The sequence below is a fragment of the Polyodon spathula genome, chromosome 4, assembly GCF_017654505.1.
Source record: "Polyodon spathula isolate WHYD16114869_AA chromosome 4, ASM1765450v1, whole genome shotgun sequence".
NCBI classification, from domain to species: domain Eukaryota; kingdom Metazoa; phylum Chordata; class Actinopteri; order Acipenseriformes; family Polyodontidae; genus Polyodon; species Polyodon spathula.
In genome coordinates, this window is record NC_054537.1 from 941,383 (window position 1) to 960,939 (window position 19,557).

At 40.3% G+C, this 19,557-nt stretch overlaps 1 protein-coding gene across 1 annotated transcript in view; it reads left to right on the forward strand.

Moving 5' to 3' along the window:
* Window positions 1-19,557, forward strand: part of slc22a13b (solute carrier family 22 member 13b) — a 31,984-nt gene that overhangs the window by 6,149 nt on the left and 6,278 nt on the right. Inside the window, exons 3-9 of the mRNA XM_041246546.1 lie at window positions 1-34; window positions 1,285-1,453; window positions 2,104-2,224; window positions 2,319-2,413; window positions 2,618-2,832; window positions 4,375-4,483; window positions 4,701-4,910. The exon at window positions 1-34 is cut by the window's left edge and continues 121 nt beyond it. Of these exons, the coding sequence (XP_041102480.1) occupies window positions 1-34; window positions 1,285-1,453; window positions 2,104-2,224; window positions 2,319-2,413; window positions 2,618-2,832; window positions 4,375-4,483; window positions 4,701-4,910 (953 nt within the window). The remainder of the gene's footprint in view (window positions 35-1,284; window positions 1,454-2,103; window positions 2,225-2,318; window positions 2,414-2,617; window positions 2,833-4,374; window positions 4,484-4,700; window positions 4,911-19,557) is intronic.

Here is a 19,557-nt window from a genome sequence, read left to right on the forward strand (position 1 = left end):
ATATCCGGGCTAATGATCAATATTTTTGTGTTGGGTAAAGTGGGATTTATTTTCTTTAAATATTGATGTGTTTGGAAAAAAAACAAAGACAACCCCGTCCCCACTTCTTATTGAGGTTCATAGTTATAAATACAATTAAGACCATGTCATGCTGAAAGATGCACTCAATAATGTCTCTGATTGTTGCTAGCTTCCTTAGTTTTCATATTTTAAACGCTGACGAAGTTGAGTAGTTACAGTGCAGACAGAGGCTGGCTCTTTTAGCACTGAACAGTCATTTTCTATAATGGTGATAGAATCATCACATCATTTTACTATACAGTAAAACCAGTCTAGTCCAGCCCCTTTATAAACTGGTATGATTTTTGGGTCCCGACCAAATCTCTATTGAAACAAAGCATGTGATCCCCTGTTCAATCCAGACGCAGTCTGTTGTGGAATCCAGCATTATCTATTAAGTCTTGTCATGATAAAATCAATGTCACTCTGACTATGCAGTCCAGCACAGAGTGGGGTTTCTTTTTGAATGTGTAAGGATGTTACATGGAAAAAGTTAACTACCAGTGAATCCAACCCTTTAATTAACAGGACAGCACTTGTACTGTATGCAACTTAATATAATCCAACACCCTGTATAATCAGCATTTTGTATAATCCAACACCCTGTATAATCAGCATTTTGTATAATCCAACACCCTGTATAATCAGCATTTTGTATAATCCAACACCCTGTATAATCAGCATTTTGTATAATCCAACACCCTGTATAATCAGCATTCTGTATAATCCAACACCCTGTATAATCAGCATTTTGTATAATCCAACACCCTGTATAATCAGCATTTTGTATAATCCAACACCCTGTATAATCAGCATTTTGTATAATCCAACACCCTGTATAATCAACATTTTGTATAATCCAACACCCTGTATAATCAGCATTTTGTATAATCCAACACCCTGTATAATCAGCATTTTGTATAATCCAACACCCTGTATAATCAACATTTTGTATAATCCAACACCCTGTATAATCAGCATTTTGTATAATCCAACACCCTGTATAATCAGCATTTTGTATAATCCAACACCCTGTATAATCAGCATTTTGTATAATCCAACACCCTGTATAATCAACATTTTGTATAATCCAACACCCTGTATAATCAGCATTCTGTATAATCCAACACCCTGTATAATGCAGCAGCCTGTATACTCCAGCACACTGTACAATCCAGCACCCTGTACAGATTGTGAGCTTCTTGTTCTTCATTTTCTTCATAGGCACAGAGTGGTATGGAATCTCCAAGCGTTCCTTTTCCATCATCCTCACCCATGCTGCCTTTTCATTGGGGCTGATGGTTCTGGCTGGCATGGCATACGGTGTTCGGGAGTGGAGGGCCCTGCAGCTTGGGCTGTCTGTTCCGTTAGCACTCACTGGCATTTTCTTCTGGTAAGAAGGCTTTAGGTAATGATGTGCTGGGAGTGATGGAGAGCACAAGCTTAAGAGTGGATTCAGAGAACATGTATTTACACGTTCTTAGTTATGTATTTACTGTAACCGGGAGATTTACCCATTGAGACAAGGCCTCATTTACAAGGGGGTCCTGGAAAACAGTACAAAAACAATCTGTATACAGACAACACAGTAAACAGATGTGTGATTCAAACGTCATCAGCAGCACACAGAGATCTAAGACTAAAAGAACCATAAGTCATATCTATTTGTTAATGTGGACCGAGGGAGACACATTGGCACGAGGTTCCAAGCAATTCTCTAAGGATAGATTATCAAATTCCATCTTCATACTATGATGGAAACAATCCCACATCTTCGGGAGCTGATATGCAAAAGATAATTCTCCTGTACGTGTTGGAACCCATACGCTTCTGAAGGGCTCTGTGTGTCTCTACACGCTTCTGAAGGGCTCTGTGTGTCTCTATACGCTTCTGAAGGGCTCTGTGTGTCTCTATATGCTTCTGAAGGGCTCTATGTGTCTCTATACGCTTCTGAAGGGCTCTGTGTGTCTCTATACACTTCTGAAGGGCTCTGTGTGTCTCTGTACCGTTCTGAAGTGCTCTGTGTGATGTTATATTCAACAGCATTCTTCCGGAATCAGCCCGCTGGCTTCTGACCCAAGGAAAGCAGGAGGAAGCGAAGAAGCTGATCCTAAAAGCTGCGAGTGTGAATAAACGCACAGTGCCAGAGACCCTGCTTCAACAGGTAACTTGTTATTTTGGTCTAATTTTAGAAGTGGTTTCTTTATAGAACAACTGTTTGTGTTATTAAACTGATTCATTGTTTTTGTTTTCTTAAGATGGAAGGTGAGAAGTCAGGCAAGACCGGAAGTGTATTAGATCTGTTCAGAATACCCCGTCTGAGGAGAATCACACTAGTCATGTGCTATATCTGGTATGCTCTAACTTACTGTATACCACAGAACTGCAGACCAATAATTTGCTGTCTATCATTGAACTGCAAATCAATAATTTATTGTCTATCAATGAACAACAAATCAATAACTTACTGCCTATCAATGAACTGCAGATCAATAACTTTTTGTGTGGGAGGTTCATGACCAGTCTTGTGTTCTGACCCCTCTGTTTTGTGTGCCAGGTTCGTGACCAGTCTTGTGTACTATGGATTGGGCCTCAATGTCGGTAATTTCGGGCTGGATATTTATTTGACCCAGTTTGTTTTTGGCTTGGTGGAGATCCCTGCACGTATTGGATCAGTCCCTCTCCTGGAGAACTTCGGCAGGAGGAAATGTCAGGGAGCTGTCCTACTTTTGGGCGGGGCAGCTTGTCTTCTCATTATAGCCATTCCTGAAGGTAATTAATGATACCCACCCTTTTACAGTTGAAGCGCTGTATAAAAGTGGTGCATCCCTTTGACCTCGTCTCTAAAGTAAGGATACTAATTTGATGTCTGTAAATGAGTGTGCACAATACTAATTGCTATGTTAGTAAGTTTCCATGTATTGATTCCAATATTCAAACGTTACACACATATAGCTCAAACACTATCATTAGACACAACAATGTAGCACCAAGTGCTCAAGTGCCTGTCTTATATATCTTGCCTAAATGTGGGGGTGTGAAGCTGAACTTTGTGAGCTCTGCTTACACTCTGTTTTCCAAACAATATCTAAACATGATCTATTCATTAGCATGAATTACAATGTTGTTCCAGACTCATCTCTTCTACACAAGGTCCAATGTAGCCCACTTTATCAATTCCTTGTTCCTCTGTGTCCTGAGTTGGCTGAGATTGAAGACCTTGCAGCTGAGATTGAGCACAGTGTTCTCAAGTGTGCCTACAATATTTGTTTAACCTTCACTAATCTGTACAGTCCCACATCTATAACCTGTTGCACATACAGTGCGTCATGTGTCAGTGGTGGACAGTGCGTTGGGTATCAGCAGAGGACAGTGCGTTGGGTATCAGCAGTGGACAGTGCGTCGGGTATCAGCAGAGGACAGTGTGTCTGATATCAGCAGTGGACAGTGCGTCGGGTATCAGCAGTGGACAGTGCGTCGGGTATCAGCAGTGGACAGTGCGTCGGGTATCAGCAGTGGACAGTGCGTCGGGTATCAGCAGTGGACAGTGCGTCGGGTATCAGCAGTGGACAGTGCGTCGGGTATCAGCAGTGGACAGTGCGTCGGGTATCAGCAGTGGACAGTGCGTCGGGTATCAGCAGTGGACAGTGAGTCTGGTATCAGCAGTGGACAGTGCGTCGGGTATCAGCAGTGGACAGTGCGTCGGGTATCAGCAGTGGACAGTGCGTCGGGTATCAGCAGTGGACAGTGCGTCGGGTATCAGCAGTGGACAGTGCGTCGGGTATCAGCAGTGGACAGTGCGTTGGGTATCAACAGTGGCTGGCATGTTCAGTGCTGTGTTTGCTTTATATTCTGTCATCTTTGCCAAGATCAAAACATTGCCAGTGGTTAAAGAAACAAGAGACTTATATGCATCCCCATTTGCCATCTTACTCCTGTCACTCAAGCAATTAATACAGAAAAGCCATTGCAGAGATCGTTGGAGTGCCAGAATTGGTATGAAGCTGTCTATTTTCTTCTCTGATGGGTTACTAACTCTGTTCAATGCTAAGGGTGCCAATGTCACTTTCCTAAAATTCTGTTCAATACACAGATTTGCCATTTATCTTAAAATCTGCTCACTACTGAAGATGTTTGCCTGCTTTGCCATTTATCTTAAAATCTGCTCACTACTGAAGATGTTTGCCTGCTTTAAGGATGAAGACAGTAAGATCAAACATTTGTCAGCTTGACCTAGTTTCTTTGGTTAGCTGAGTGTTTGAAGTTATTGTGTTTCTTAGCTATGCTTTAAACAGTGTTCTCCTTGTATTACAGATGTATCTGTTGCAGTGACTGTGCTGGCTGTACTAGGGAAGTTTGCCATTGCTTCCTCCTTTTCCATTTGCTATGTGTACAGCGCTGAGCTGTTCCCAACAGTTGTAAGGTATTTAAGTTTATATTTTTACAGGATTTCTGTCAAGAGCTACACATTAAGTACATTGTAACTATGCATAATAACATTGTAATTATGTGTAAGAACACATGCTTTTACTCAGTAACTACTATGTGAATGCACAGTAATGGAGACACTCATTGTAAATGCTGCTGATGTTTCTGTTTGTTGCTGTCCTATAGCGTTTGGTCTGGTTTGTGTTTTCCAGGCAGACCGGTGTTGGCTTGGTGTCCATGTCGGCCCGTGTTGGGGGCATCATCGCCCCGCTGATCAGACTCCTGGAGGTGTATCACAGCTCCATTCCTCTGGTTATATATGGGGTCACCCCATTGATTGGGAGTGTCCTTTGCATCCTACTGCCAGAAACACTGAACACTGAGCTGCCAGACCACACCTATCAAACTGATAGGAGCCACCAGTGAGTCCTTCAGGGTTACTGTGTTAGAGTTGAAAAGGGTACAATCGAGTCAGCTGGCTTCACTCATTGCTGTATGAGTTATTCCCCACTAAGTGGAAAGTATATATATACCTCTTCACTTTGGATCCTTCAGCAGTTCTGCAGTATTTGTCATTTGGAATTGCCAGTCAAAATGAAAGCATTAAAAACTCTAGTGAGTTGAATATGTAATGCAGTGTTTAAAAAGTACATTGTAAGGAGATATATATATATATATATTCTTTCTCTTTTGTTTTGTTAGAATACAGAGCCCAATACACAATATCCACTTCCTAGTACTTTTCTTAACTTTTAATACATGAACGATAAAGGAATAACTTCTTGAAATATCCACCCCCAACCACAGAGCTCCTCACTGTATCTCCCAGAATAATTATCTACTCCTAAACTTCTTGATACACACATCAATTCATAATTGCAAACATAACATAAAGCTGGCAAACACAAGACGCAGCTTTACTGTCCCATGAGAAATGCTTACCACCTTCACGTTTCTTATTTTAACATATAGCTGGCAAGCTGCTTACCCACGAGGACTTATCGTGACTCTTTTGATGTACTGCCCTCAGTGATTGAGCACCACTGACACCTGTATTTAAACTGCTGACACGCAGAGGTGCTTTGCTAATTGTAATGTGACGTGGCGGAGGGCAGTGTAAACGATCAGGCTGGAGTCTTGATTTACAGTTTAAAACTGGTGTTGGGTTTATTTTTCTTACAGTGCGGTGGAGAAACAACTGCTAATAAAACAAACAAAGAAAATAAACGTAGCTTTCAGTTGGAACACTAACGAAACTACTTTGTGTGGTCCCTGTGCATACATGCAGGAACACATGACATCTAGTGGTCAACCCGTTACACTGCAGTGTCATTCTCAAACAAACATACTGCTCATAGCAGCTTCTTCCCACAGTAATTATAGCAGTCCGCTTTTAAGAATCAAATCATCCGGGACAGATGTGATTCTTATAAACGGAGTGCACTGTAATAATAATAATAATAACAATGATATTTTACTTTTTTTTCCAGGTCTAAAGAAATTAAGTGTAACTCTGTGGAGAATGGACGTGTTCACCCACAGGAAGACAAAGCGATCTTTGTAAAAAACACTCCACTATAAGTGTAAAGAGGAGTCTGGTTGGGAAGACTGACCATCTTTGTAATCCTACAATTCAAAACCACAGGTTTAGTAACATGGACTGAGATTGTTTGACAATGAGGAACGTTGCACAACTTGAACCATGTGATCACATGGACTGCGTTAGGAGTGGACCTCCTATACTCTACTTACACTGTGACTTTCTATCATGTGATCACATGGATTGGGTTAGGAACGGTCCTCCTAATACTCCACTTACACTGTGACTTTCTCTCATGTGATCACATGGACTGGGTTAGGAGTGCACCTCCTATACTTCACTTACACTGTGACTTTCTCTCATGTGATCACATGGACTGGGTTAGGAGTGGACCTCCTAATACTCTACTTACACTGTGACTTTCTCTCATGTGATCTTTAATAGGACTGCATATCGTATGATTGAGTGTTGAAAGTTGTGGAAGGGTTTGTGTTTCGAATAATAAAAGGACATTGTGTGTCAGGTTGATTTATATTATAATTACTTTTAACAATAAACTAGTGTCTTGTCATTCTTTCAGTCCCCAGGCTGAAGCCCAGGTGAGCTTGTGAACCCTGCAGGTAAGAACATAAGAACATAAGAACATAAGAAAGTTTACAAACGAGAGGAGGCCATTCGGCCCATCTTGCTCGTTTGGTTGTTAGTAGCTTATTGATCCCAAAATCTCATCAAGCAGCTTCTTGAAGGATCCCAGGGTGTCAGCTTCAACAACATTACTGGGGAGTTGATTCCAGACCCTCACAATTCTCTGTGTAAAAAAGTGTCTCCTATTTTCTGTTCTGAATGCCCCTTTTTCTAAACTCCATTTGTGACCCCTGGTCCTTGTTTCTTTTTTCAGGCTGAAAAAGTCCCTTGCGTCGACACTGTCCATACCTTTTAGAATTTTGAATGCTTGAATTAGGTCGCCACGTAGTCTTCTTTGTTCAAGACTGAACAGATTTAATTCTTTTAGCCTGTCTGCATATGACATGCCTTTTAAGCCCGGAATAATTCTGGTCGCTCTTCTTTGCACTCTTTCTAGAGCAGCAATATCTTTTTTATAGCGAGGTGACCAGAACTGCACACAATATTCAAGATGAGGTCTTACAAGTGCATTGTACAGTTTTAACATTACTTCCCTTGATTTAAATTCAACACTTTTCACAATGTATCCGAGTATCTTGTTAGCCTTTTTTATAGCTTCCCCACATTGCCTAGATGAAGACATTTCTGAGTCAACAAAAACTCCTAGGTCTTTTTCATAGATTCCTTCTCCAATTTCAATATCTCCCATATGATATTTATAATGTACATTTTTATTTCCTGCGTGCAGTACCTTACACTTTTCTCTATTAAATGTCATTTGCCATGTATCTGCCCAGTTCTGAATCTTGTCTAGATCATTTTGAATGACCTTTGCTGCTGCAACAGTGTTTGCCACTCCTCCTACTTTTGTGTCGTCTGCAAATTTAACAAGTTTGCTTACTATACCAGAATCTAAATCATTAATGTAGATTAGGAATAGCAGAGGACCTAATACTGATCCCTGTGGTACACCGCTGGTTACCACACTCCATTCTGAGGTTTTTCCTCTAATCAGTACTTTCTGTTTTCTACATGTTAACCACTCCCTAATCCATGTACATGTGTTTCCTTGAATCCCAACTGCGTTCAGTTTGAGAATTAATCTTTTGTGCGGGACTTTGTCAAAAGCTTTCTGGAAATCTAAATAAACCATGTCATATGCTTTGCAATTATCCATTATCGATGTTGCATCCTCAAAAAAATCAAGCAAGTTAGTTAGGCACGATCTCCCTTTCCTAAAACCATGTTGACTGTCTCCCAGTACCCTGTTACCATATAGGTAATTTTCCATTTTGGATCTTATTATAGTTTCCATAAGTTTGCATATAATAGAAGTCAGGCTTACTGGTCTGTAGTTACCTGGTTCAGTTTTGTTTCCCTTTTTGTGGATCGGTATTACGTTTGCAATTTTCCAGTCTGTCGGTACCACCCCTGTGTCAAGAGACTGCTGCATGATCTTGGTTAGCGGTTTGTAAATTACTTCTTTCATTTCTTTGAGTACTACTGGGAGGATCTCATCCGGCCCAGGGGATTTGTTTATTTTAAGAGCTCCTAGTCCCTTTAACACTTCTGCCTCAGTTATGCTAAAGTTATTTAAAACTGGATAGGAACTGGATGACATGTGGGGCATGTTGTCAGTATCTTCCTTTGTAAAAACTTGTGAAAAGTAATCATTTAACATATTTGCTATTTTTTTTTTCTTCCTCTACGATTTTGCCATTTGTATCTCTTAAACATTTAATCTCCTCTTTGAATGTTCTCTTGCTGTTGTAATATTGGAAAAACATTTTGGAATTGGTTTTAGCTCCCTTAGCAATGTTCATTTCTATTTCTCTCTTGGCCTTTCTAACTTCCTTTTTGACTTGCGTTTGCAGTTCTGTGTACTCTTTCTGTGTACTTTCTTTTTGGTCCTTTTTTAATGCTCTGTAAAGTGCCTTTTTTCGCTGAATATTTTTTTTAATTGATCTATTAAACCATTTTGGCAATTTAGTTTTACATTTAGATTTGTCTACTTTAGGGATATAATTGTTTTGCGCCTCTAGTACTACGTTTTTGAAGAACAACCATCCTTCTTCTGTGGGTGTTTTCTCTATTTTACTCCAATCTACTTCTGTTAGTCTCTGTTTCATGCCTTCATAGTTTGCTTTTCTAAAATTGTAAACCTTAGCTTTAGTCATTACTTTTGAGGATTTAAAAAACACTTCAAATGAGACCATGTTGTGGTCTGAGTTTGCCAGTGGTTCTCTGACCTCTGTTTTAGTTATTCTATCTTCGTTATTTGAAAAGACTAAATCAAGGCATGCCTCCCCTCTAGTGGGTGCCTTCACAAATTGTGTTAGGAAGCAGTCATTTGTCATTTCCACCATTTCTATTTCATCCTTCGCGCTACCCACCGGGTTTTCCCATTTTATTTGGGGGAAGTTGAAATCCCCCATTAGTATGGCTTCTCCTTTGCTACACACATTTCTAATGTCATTGTATAACAGATTATTGTGCTCACCGTCTGAATCTGGCGGTCTATAGCATGCTCCTATTATTATGCCTTTTGAATTTTTGTCTGTTATTCTGACCCATATTGATTCGGTTTTATTTTCTTTGTCCAGGTTTAACACCTGGGCTTCAAGACTGTTTCTTATGTATAGCGCTACCCCTCCTCCTCTTCTGTCCTGCCTGTCTTTCCTATACAGTGTATACCCACAAATATTATATTCGTCCCCATCACTCTCAGATAACCACGTTTCTGTAACACCTATCACATCATAGTTACCTGTTAGTGCAGTAGCTTCAAGTTCTAGAATTTTGTTTCTGATACTTCTAGCATTTAGATAAATACATTTAATGGTTGTCTTACTTGAGTTGTTGTTCTTGTTTTGATGCGGTCTCCCTTCTGTTTTTTTGTTGATTTCTCCCCCCTTCCTTTCTAGTTTAAATGCTTCCGAACCTGCTCGAGGATCTTTTCTCCAAGTAGACTAGTTCCCTTGTTATTTAAATGCAGTCCATCCCGTCTATACAGATAGTCCTCGTTGTACACCTGGTACACCACAGTATGTAACCATGAACTTATTCACCTGCTAAGCTCTGTCCCTAGTGGAGGTCACAGGTACCACATGTGTTCTATGTGCTATTTCTTACTCTCTGGGGGGCAGTTTAACCCTTTCAGTCCTGAATAATCTTTGTCAAGCTGAAGAATAATCTCCTTTACTGAGTATACATGAGAACACGACACGTTATTTTTTCTCATATATTTCTACACTAGCTCAGACTAGGTCCGAGGAGTCCCGTGAGGTTCCTGTGTTATTTCCAATGGCCTATGTTAAAGAGTAATCAGTGGGATTATATATATAGCATTACACATCATCACGTACCTGCCATGTTCCTTTTCATTGGGAACATCCCGGCAACTTTGTACACTTAGTGCCTATAGGAAGTATTCACCCCCCCTTGGATGTTTTCCCAGTTTGTTGTGTTACAACCTGAAATCTTGATGCATTTAAATTGGATTTTTGTTCCTTTGATTTACACAACCTACTCAAAACTTTCAATGTGTGAAAAAAATGTGGGGGGGAGATTCATCTTTCAGCAGGACAATGACCCCAAGCACACAGCCAAAGCGACACTGGAGTGGCTTAAAAACAAGAAAGTGAATGTCCTAGAGTGGCCAGGTCAAAGCATGCACTTGAATCCGATTGAGAAACTGTGGCAAGACTTGAAGATTGCTGTTCACCAACAATCCCCATCCAACTTGACAGAGCGTGAACAATTTTTACAAGAAGAATGGGCGAATATTACACGATCCAGATGTGCAAAATTGGTGGAGATTTAACCCAAAAGACTCACAGCTATAATTGCTGCCAAAGGTGGTTCTACCAAGTATTGACTCAGGGGGGTGATGTCTACCCAAGACATTTCAGTTTTTTTTTTTTTTTCCATTAACTGTTGTTTCACAATAACAACTCTCTTGCCTCTGCAAAGTGTTGAGTAGGTTGTGTAAAGCAAAGGAAAAAAATTCCCATTTAAATGCATCAAGATTTCAGGTTGTAACACAACAAACTGGGAAAATATCCAAGAGGGAGTGAATACTTACTGTAGGCACGGAATCTGTTTCAAAGCTCTTTTCAAAATGTCTGCTCTAGTGCACTGATAGTATAAGGATGATTGCCCACGTTATCAAATGGGAAACACAGCAATAACGATCCATGATGGGGTACAGAACAGAAAAGACAGAGCACTTTTCGCTTTGCTTCTTTTTTTAAAATTGCTCTTCCAGCACTAGAGCAGCCATTATGAACAGAGCTTGTGTGTAACGTATCAACCATGTTGTGTGACTCATTGATCATGGTGTGTAGATTATTGATCATGGTGTATAACTTATTGATCATGGTGTGTGACTCATTGATCATGGTGTGTAGATTATTGATCATGGTGTGTAACTTATTGACAGTTTATGAGTTACAGTGCTGTTTTATTACAGAACTCATTACAAGAAGCACATACCCCACCTGTGCTGTGCCCTGTGTTCTCTGTATTGCAGTGTTATATACCCTAACCCTAACCCTGTGTTGTCCGTATTGCAGTGTTATATTTTTAACATATTGATGACTCTTTTGAAATGTTTGGGTCATGGTCCAGGGTCATACATCCACTGGGCAATACAATTCTCAACATTTACTCAGGAGTGTTCACCAGGAGAAAAAGTCTTTTAAGGGTTGCAGTGCATCCAGATCACGATCCCTCCTGCAACAATGCTGGTTTTCTGATCCCACAATACACCACTCATTTCAATCAGAGTGGCAGCATTGTTGCAGGAGGGAGCATGAACTGGATACACTGCAATGTTTACAGGAAAGACTCTCTCACACAAAGAAGAAAAGGCTAGATTAAGCATAACTGCTGGATGTTGATACATTCAAGGTAAATGCAGTAATTGCGATCTCTTGTAACTGAATCGTCACAATTTCAAAAGGATTATGCTGCTATTGATAACTAGGATGAGATTCCCAAATTTTTACTCTAACCTCCTATTGACACCTTTTACATTTTTTCTGTCAGGCTTCATTTTAAGGCGCACTTTGTGATTAACTGTTAAGCTGCATCTACACTGGACGCGAGCGATGCGATTTAATCATTTAGAAGTCAATGCAGTCAGATGGGAGTACCCACACCAGCAGCGAGAGACGCGAGCGATGCGATTTAATCATTTAGAAGTCACTGCAGTCAGATGGGAGTATCCACACCAGCAGCGAGAGACGCGAGCGATGTGATTTAATCATTTAGAAGTCACTGCAGTCAGATGGGAGTATCCACACCAGCAGCGAGAGACGCGAGCGATGCGATTTAATCATTTAGAAGTCACTGCAGTCAGATGGGAGTATCCACACCAGCAGCGAGAGACGCGAGCGATGTGATTTAATCATTTAGAAGTCACTGCAGTCAGATGGGAGTATCCACACCAGCAGCGAGAGACGCGAGCGATGCGATTTAATCATTTAGAAGTCACTGCAGTCAGATGGGAGTATCCACACCAGCAGCGAGAGACGCGAGCGATGTGATTTAATCATTTAGAAGTCACTGCAGTCAGATGGGAGTATCCACACCAGCAGCGAGAGACGCGAGCGATGTGATTTAATCATTTAGAAGTCACTGCAGTCAGATGGGAGTATCCACACCAGCAGCGAGAGACGCGAGCGATGCGTTTTAATCATTTAGAAGTCAATGCAGTCAGATGGGAGTATCCACACCAGCAGCGAGAGACGTCACTGCGCTTTGATTTAATCATTTAGAAGTCAATGCAGTCAGATGGGAGTATCCACACCAGCAGCGAGAGTTGCATAAAAATAGGTTTATTAATAAGCAAAAGTCAAGTCAGATGGGAGGAGCACGCGACATGCAGTCTACATATCCAGCATTTAAATGAAAGCTGTGCACATAAAAATAGGTTTATTAATATCAAAAATAAACCGGAGCATACATGCAGTCTACATATCCAGCATTTAAATGAAAGCTGTGCACCTTTGCTAGCTTTTAAAGCCTGCACACCGCAAGCAAACATCTTAACCACAATGCAAGGTTCATCTGCACCTACCCACAATGAAAAAGAGCTGGGTTCATCTGCACCTAACCACAGTGCAAAAGAGCCAGGTTCATCTGCACCCAATCACAATGCAAAAGAGCTGGGTTCATCTGCACCTAACCACAGTGCAAAAGAGCTGGGTTCATCTGCACCTAACCACAATGCAAAAGAGCCGGACACAGAGAAGTGGTGCTGATACTGAATCAGACACAGAGCAGTGGTGTTGATACTGAATAATACTGAATCAGACACAGAGCAGTGGTGTTGATACTGAATAATACTGAATTAGACACAGAGCAGTGGTGCTGATACTGAATCAGACACAGAGCAGTGGTGCTGATACTGAATCAGACACAGAGCAGTGGTGTTGATACTGAGTAATACTGAATCAGACACAGAGCAGTGGTGTTGATACTGAATAATACTGAATCAGACACAGAGCAGTGGTGTTGATACTGAATCAGACACAGAGCAGTGGTGTTGATACTGAATCAGACACAGAGCAGTGGTGTTGATACTGAATAATACTGAATCAGACACAGAGCAGTGGTGTTGATACTGAATAATACTGAATCAGACACAGAGCAGTGGTGCTGATACTGAATCAGACACAGAGCAGTGGTGCTGATACTGAATCAGACACAGAGCAGTGGTGTTGATACTGAATAATACTGAATCAGACACAGAGCAGTGGTGTTGATACTGAATCAGACACAGAGCAGTGGTGCTGATACTGAATCAGACACAGAGCAGTGGTGTTGATACTGAATAATACTGAATCAGACACAGAGCAGTGGTGTTGATACTGAATCAGACACAGAGCAGTGGTGTTGATACTGAATCAGACACAGAGCAGTGGTGCTGATACTGAATCAGACACAGAGCAGTGGTGTTGATACTGAATAATACTGAATCAGACACAGAGCAGTGGTGTTGATACTGAATAATACTGAATCAGACACAGAGCAGTGGTGTTGATACTGAATCAGACACAGAGCAGTGGTGCTGATACTGAATCAGACACAGAGCAGTGGTGTTGATACTGAATCAGACACAGAGCAGTGGTGTTGATACTGAATCAGACACAGAGCAGTGGTGTTGATACTGAATAATACTGAATCAGACACAGAGCAGTGGTGCTGATACTAAATTAGACACAGAGCAGTGGTGTTGATACTGAATAATACTGAATCAGACACAGAGCAGTGGTGTTGATACTGAATCAGACACAGAGCAGTGGTGCTGATACTGAATCAGACACAGAGCAGTGGTGTTGATACTGAATAATACTGAATCAGACACAGAGCAGTGGTGCTGATACTGAATTAGACACAGAGCAGTGGTGTTGATACTGAATCAGTAAGGACACCATATGTGTTAAACATAAACTACTACCCGGTATATAGAAATAAAGGGAAAGTTAAAAAAAATGATGAGGTAAGGTAGCTGGTTCAGGGCTTGTTTCATTTAAATGAAGAAGGTTAAAAGCAGCATTTTTCTTCTGCATAGTAAAGCTGTATTAATGTTCAGTTGTAAACATTTGAAAGGATATCTGTAACAGTTTTCATGTAGTAGTCCTCTCCATGGAGCGGACGCTCTCCTCCTTGATGTCAACAAATACAAGCTCTCTCAGAGCCTGCCTGTGTAGCCATGGCTTCGCAGTTGCCTCGAACATTGGTGCGGCTGCCTTCTTAAACAGACATAAGCTCCTCGGGCACGCCCCCCAGCCAATCAGCACCTCCCAATCAGCTCAGCTCTGGACAAGCCTTCCTGTTTACTAAGCAGCAGTGCAGCTGAACCAGTGGCAAGGTCGTCCCTGTCACAATGTATTAGTTAGAAAGTCTGATTGAGGCTCTATTACTGAAATAGAAAATCCTTTATTGAAAAGAATAACAAAGTTTAATGGAAACAAATGTCTAGGAGACACAGGCAGATACTGCATGAAGAATGACATGTACAGCAGCTAAAGGTTAAAGAGCCACATGGTTGGGGTCTATAATATCACAGTTATCTTAACTAACGCATCCTCCTTGTTATTTAGATTCACTTGACATTGTTTTCCTATGACTTTTTAAACTCAGAAGACTAAAGCTCTTTTGCGGTCTCAAGCAGGATCTCTATTAACCTGTTCTCCCTGCAACAATCTGCTCACGGTGGATGCTGGAAATACCTCCTTAGAAAATACAACATATAAAAGAATGGCTCACTGTTCCAGGGGACAGGTATTATGGTTACACTCTGGTGTACCAGCTGCACTTAGAGAGAAGCCATGTTTGAGGGGGCATTTAAAAAGTCACTGTATGTGTTGACTGAATCTAAATCAGTTTAAAAAGCTGTGAAATTTCAGATCCAAACCCAGCTATCATAAAATAACAACAACAAAAACAATGTGCTTTTGTAGACTGTTGAATGTAGGTCTGTTGAACTGCCTCTAATGTTTTGTTCCTGTGTAGCCACAGAATGGATTGGAGTGTCCAAGCGCTCCTACCCTGCTAGTTTGACTCGGATAAGCCTGGGTCTTGGGCAGTGTATCATGGCTGGTATCGCCTATTTTATCCGGGACTGGAGAACGCTGCAGTTTACCATCTCAGCCCCTATTGAGATTGTTGTGTTGTATGTCTGGTAAGATGTTCTCAGTGTATTTATTATAACTGTTGTTACTTCATATAACACAGTGCAGAGTTATGTGTATGAATATTATTAGCAGGAGCATTTTGGTCAAACTGTCACAGTACACTGACTGGACAAAATATGAGACAAGATAAGTTAAATTAGAAAACTCCCTCATCAGTACTGTCTTTGCACATTAAGTACATTAGAACTATGCATAATAACATTGTAATTGTGTGTAAGTACACATGTATTACCTCTCGATTGTATGACTCATTTATGTACATTTATGTCAGCAGTTTAGAGACGCAATGTAAAGTGTTATCATACAAGTTTACCATAGTAAAAGCATAGCAAAGTGTAATAAAGAACAGTGAAAGCATGGTAAAGCACAGGTAAGCATTGTAAAGAATAGCAAGGTATAGTAAATCATTTTAATGCACAATATAACCATAGTAAAAGCATGTTAAAATAATAGACACTACCAGCAGTTCAATAAAGTTGACACAGTAATTCAATAAGATTAACACAGTAATTCAATAAGGTTAACAGAGTAATGCAATAAGATTAGCACAGTAATTCAATAAGGTTAACACAGTAATTCAATAAGATTAGCACAGTAATTCAATAAGATTAACAGAGTAATTCAATAAGATTAACACAGTAATTCAATAAGATTAGCACAGTAATTCAATAAGGTTAACACAGTAATTCAATAAGATTAGCACAGTAATTCAATAAGGTTAACAGAATAATTCAATAAGATTAACAGAGTAATTCAATAAGATTAACAGAGTAATTCAATAAAATTAGCACAGTAATTCAATAAGATTAACAGAGTAATTCAATAAGATTAACACAGTAATTCAATAAGATTAGCACAGTAATTCAATAAGGTTAACACATTAATTCAATAAGATTAACACAGTAATTCAATAAGGTTTAGTGACGGAAATATGAGTTCTGGTGATAAATCTTCCTCCCGACCTGTGAGGGTGCTAAAGAACGAGAGGAGAAGTATTTGGAAGGGCTGGCCTGACAGTTCATTTCCAGGACAGGGAAGTGGGTCAGCCTGGAAAGAGGCAAGTCTCTGTTCTAAGACCGTATTGATTTGAAAGGTAAACGAGAGGCAGCTGCAAGTAATAAGGCAGCTGCAACCGTTTACCTAGATATCCTGCGGGATTACATATAGGGGCCAGGGTAACGCTGATCTTTTCCTTCATTTGGGTTAAACGCTTGGAGAGAGAAGGACTGAGAGAGGAACTCTCAGAGTGAATTGTGTTCGTGTTTTGTATTGTTGTGTCTGTCAATGTAAATGTCTAGTTTTTGTATTCAGCACTAGACAGTTAAGCACACCTCCGGAGCTGTCGTCAGGGTCAGCACAATCCGGAGCACCACTACACACCACACAACCTGTGTCTGCACTGATCACCAGCACGTCTGCACGCACCCAGGACTGCTGACCGCGTCTTGTGTGTATGGATCTCATTCAGACATAGAGGCTGCCATTCATAAAGTATGGATCTCATTCAGACATAGAGGCTGCCATTCATAAAGTATGGATCTCATTCAGGCATAGAGGCTGCCATTCATAAAGTATGGATCTCATTCAGGCATAGAGGCTGCCATTCATAAAGTATGGATCTCATTCAGACATAGAGGCTGCCATTCATGAAGTATGGATCGCATTCAGACATAGAGGCTGCCATTCATAAAGTATGGATCTCATTCAGACATAGAGGCTGCCATTCATGAAGTATGGATCTCATTCAGGCATAGAGGCTGCCATTCATAAAGTATGGATCTCATTCAGGCATAGAGGCTGCCATTCATGAAGTATGGATTGCATTCAGACATAGAGGCTGCCATTCATAAAGTATGGATCTCATTCAGACATAGAGGCTGCCATTCATGAAGTTTATAGAGACTAGAGGGTCTAGATCATGTTAAAAAACTGATTCTATGCAGTCTTAGAAATGTCTTCGTTACACAGTTTCCACTACTTTATATTGCTTTAACCTGTGTAATATGGTATATAACAACATACTTCTAAATACATTATCATGCACAATATACAGTTCCGTTACGGATTCTTTCCTGTCCTGAAGGTCAGATGAGAGGGGGTTAAAAGACGAGCCCGGCTCTTTCGCATTGTGGTAAAGATGCTTGCTTGCGGTATGTGGGTCGTGGGGTCACTCGCAGCTCCCACCCTGTTACGTTTAGAACATTTTCAATCTGAGGAGTGATGGTGAAAAGACTCTTTTCAAGATTTCTTTGGCCATTTGTTAAATCATCTGCCTTTTCTTAATTACTAAAGACAGCAAGATGCATTAATGGAACTCTTTGTGTAGATTGCAGAAAACAGGAGCACAGGCAACGGGACGATGGTGGATCTCATCACGACAGCTGAGCTCAGGAAGTATATCCTAATTATGATTTATATATGGTAAACAATATATTTATATTTAATATTATTTTTGCATATCTCCCTTACTATTGTATGGTGTTGGTGATTATTCTGTGTGGTTCTGGGTTCTTCTAGCCTCTATATTAAATTACCACTATTCTGCGTGGTTCTGGGTTCTTCTAGCTCCTATATTAAATTACCACTATTCTGCGTGGTTCTGGGTTCTTCTAGCTCCTATATTAAATTACCACTATTCTGTGTGGTTCTGGGTTCTTCTAGCTCCTATATTAAATTACCACTATTCTGCGTGGTTCTGGGTTCTTCTAGCTCCTATATTAAATTACCACTATTCTGCGTGGTTCTGGGTTCTTCTAGCTCCTATATTAAATTACCACTATTCTGCGTGGTTCTGGGTTCTTCTAGCTCCTATATTAAATTACCACTATTCCGCGTGGTTCTGGGTTCTTCTAGCTCCTATATTAAATTACCACTATTCCGCGTGGTTCTGGGTTCTTCTAGCTCCTATATTAAATTACCACTATTCTGCGTGGTTCTGGGTTCTTCTAGCTCCTATATTAAATTACCACTATTCTGTGTGGTTCTGGGTTCTTCTAGCTCCTATATTAAATTACCACTATTCTGTGTGGTTCTGGGTTCTTCTAGCTCCTATATTAAATTACCACTATTCTGTGTGGTTCTGGGTTCTTCTAGCTCCTATATTAAATTACCACTATTCTGTGTGGTTCTGGGTTCTTCTAGCTCCTATATTAAATTACCACTATTCTGTGTGGTTCTGGGTTCTTCTAGCTCCTATATTAAATTACCACTATTCCGTGTGGTTCTGGGTTCTTCTAGCTCCTATATTAAATTACCACTATTCCGTGTGGTTCTGGGTTCTTCTAGCTCCTATATTAAATTACCACTATTCCGTGTGGTTCTGGGTTCTTCTAGCTCCTATATTAAATTACCACTATTCTGCGTGGTTCTGGGTTCTTCTAGCTCCTATATTAAATTACCACTATTCTGCGTGGTTCTGGGTTCTTCTAGCTCCTATATTAAATTACCACTATTCTGCGTGGTTCTGGGTTCTTCTAGCTCCTATATTAAATTACCACTATTCTGCGTGGTTCTGGGTTCTTCTAGCTCCTATATTAAATTACCACTATTCTGCGTGGTTCTGGGTTCTTCTAGCTCCTATATTAAATTACCACTATTCTGTGTGGTTCTGGGTTCTTCTAGCTCCTATATTAAATTACCACTATTCTGCGTGGTTCTGGGTTCTTCTAGCTCCTATATTAAATTACCACTATTCTGCGTGGTTCTGGGTTCTTCTAGCTCCTATATTAAATTACCACTATTCTGTGTGGTTCTGGGTTCTTCTAGCTCCTATATTAAATTACCACTATTCTGTGTGGTTCTGGGTTCTTCTAGCTCCTATATTAAATTACCACTATTCTGTGTGGTTCTGGGTTCTTCTAGCTCCTATATTAAATTACCACTATTCTGTGTGGTTCTGGGTTCTTCTAGCTCCTATATTAACCCATCTTTAATCATGATTACTATATCCACCTTTTAGTGTACCAAGCAAACCACACATAGGGTTTTGTTCAGCACACATTGAACCTTCCACTGCTGCAAACCCTGTGTGGACAGCTGGTAAGATAACCAAAATATTTAGCCATAAATGGGAAAAAAAATAAAATTCATACATTATCATCTCGGTTTTGTTCGGATTGTGCTGTTGAAAGCTATATATTGCTGAATTTGTCCTTCAATATGCTATACAACAAACAAATGGAAAGTTAAAAAAGAGTAAAC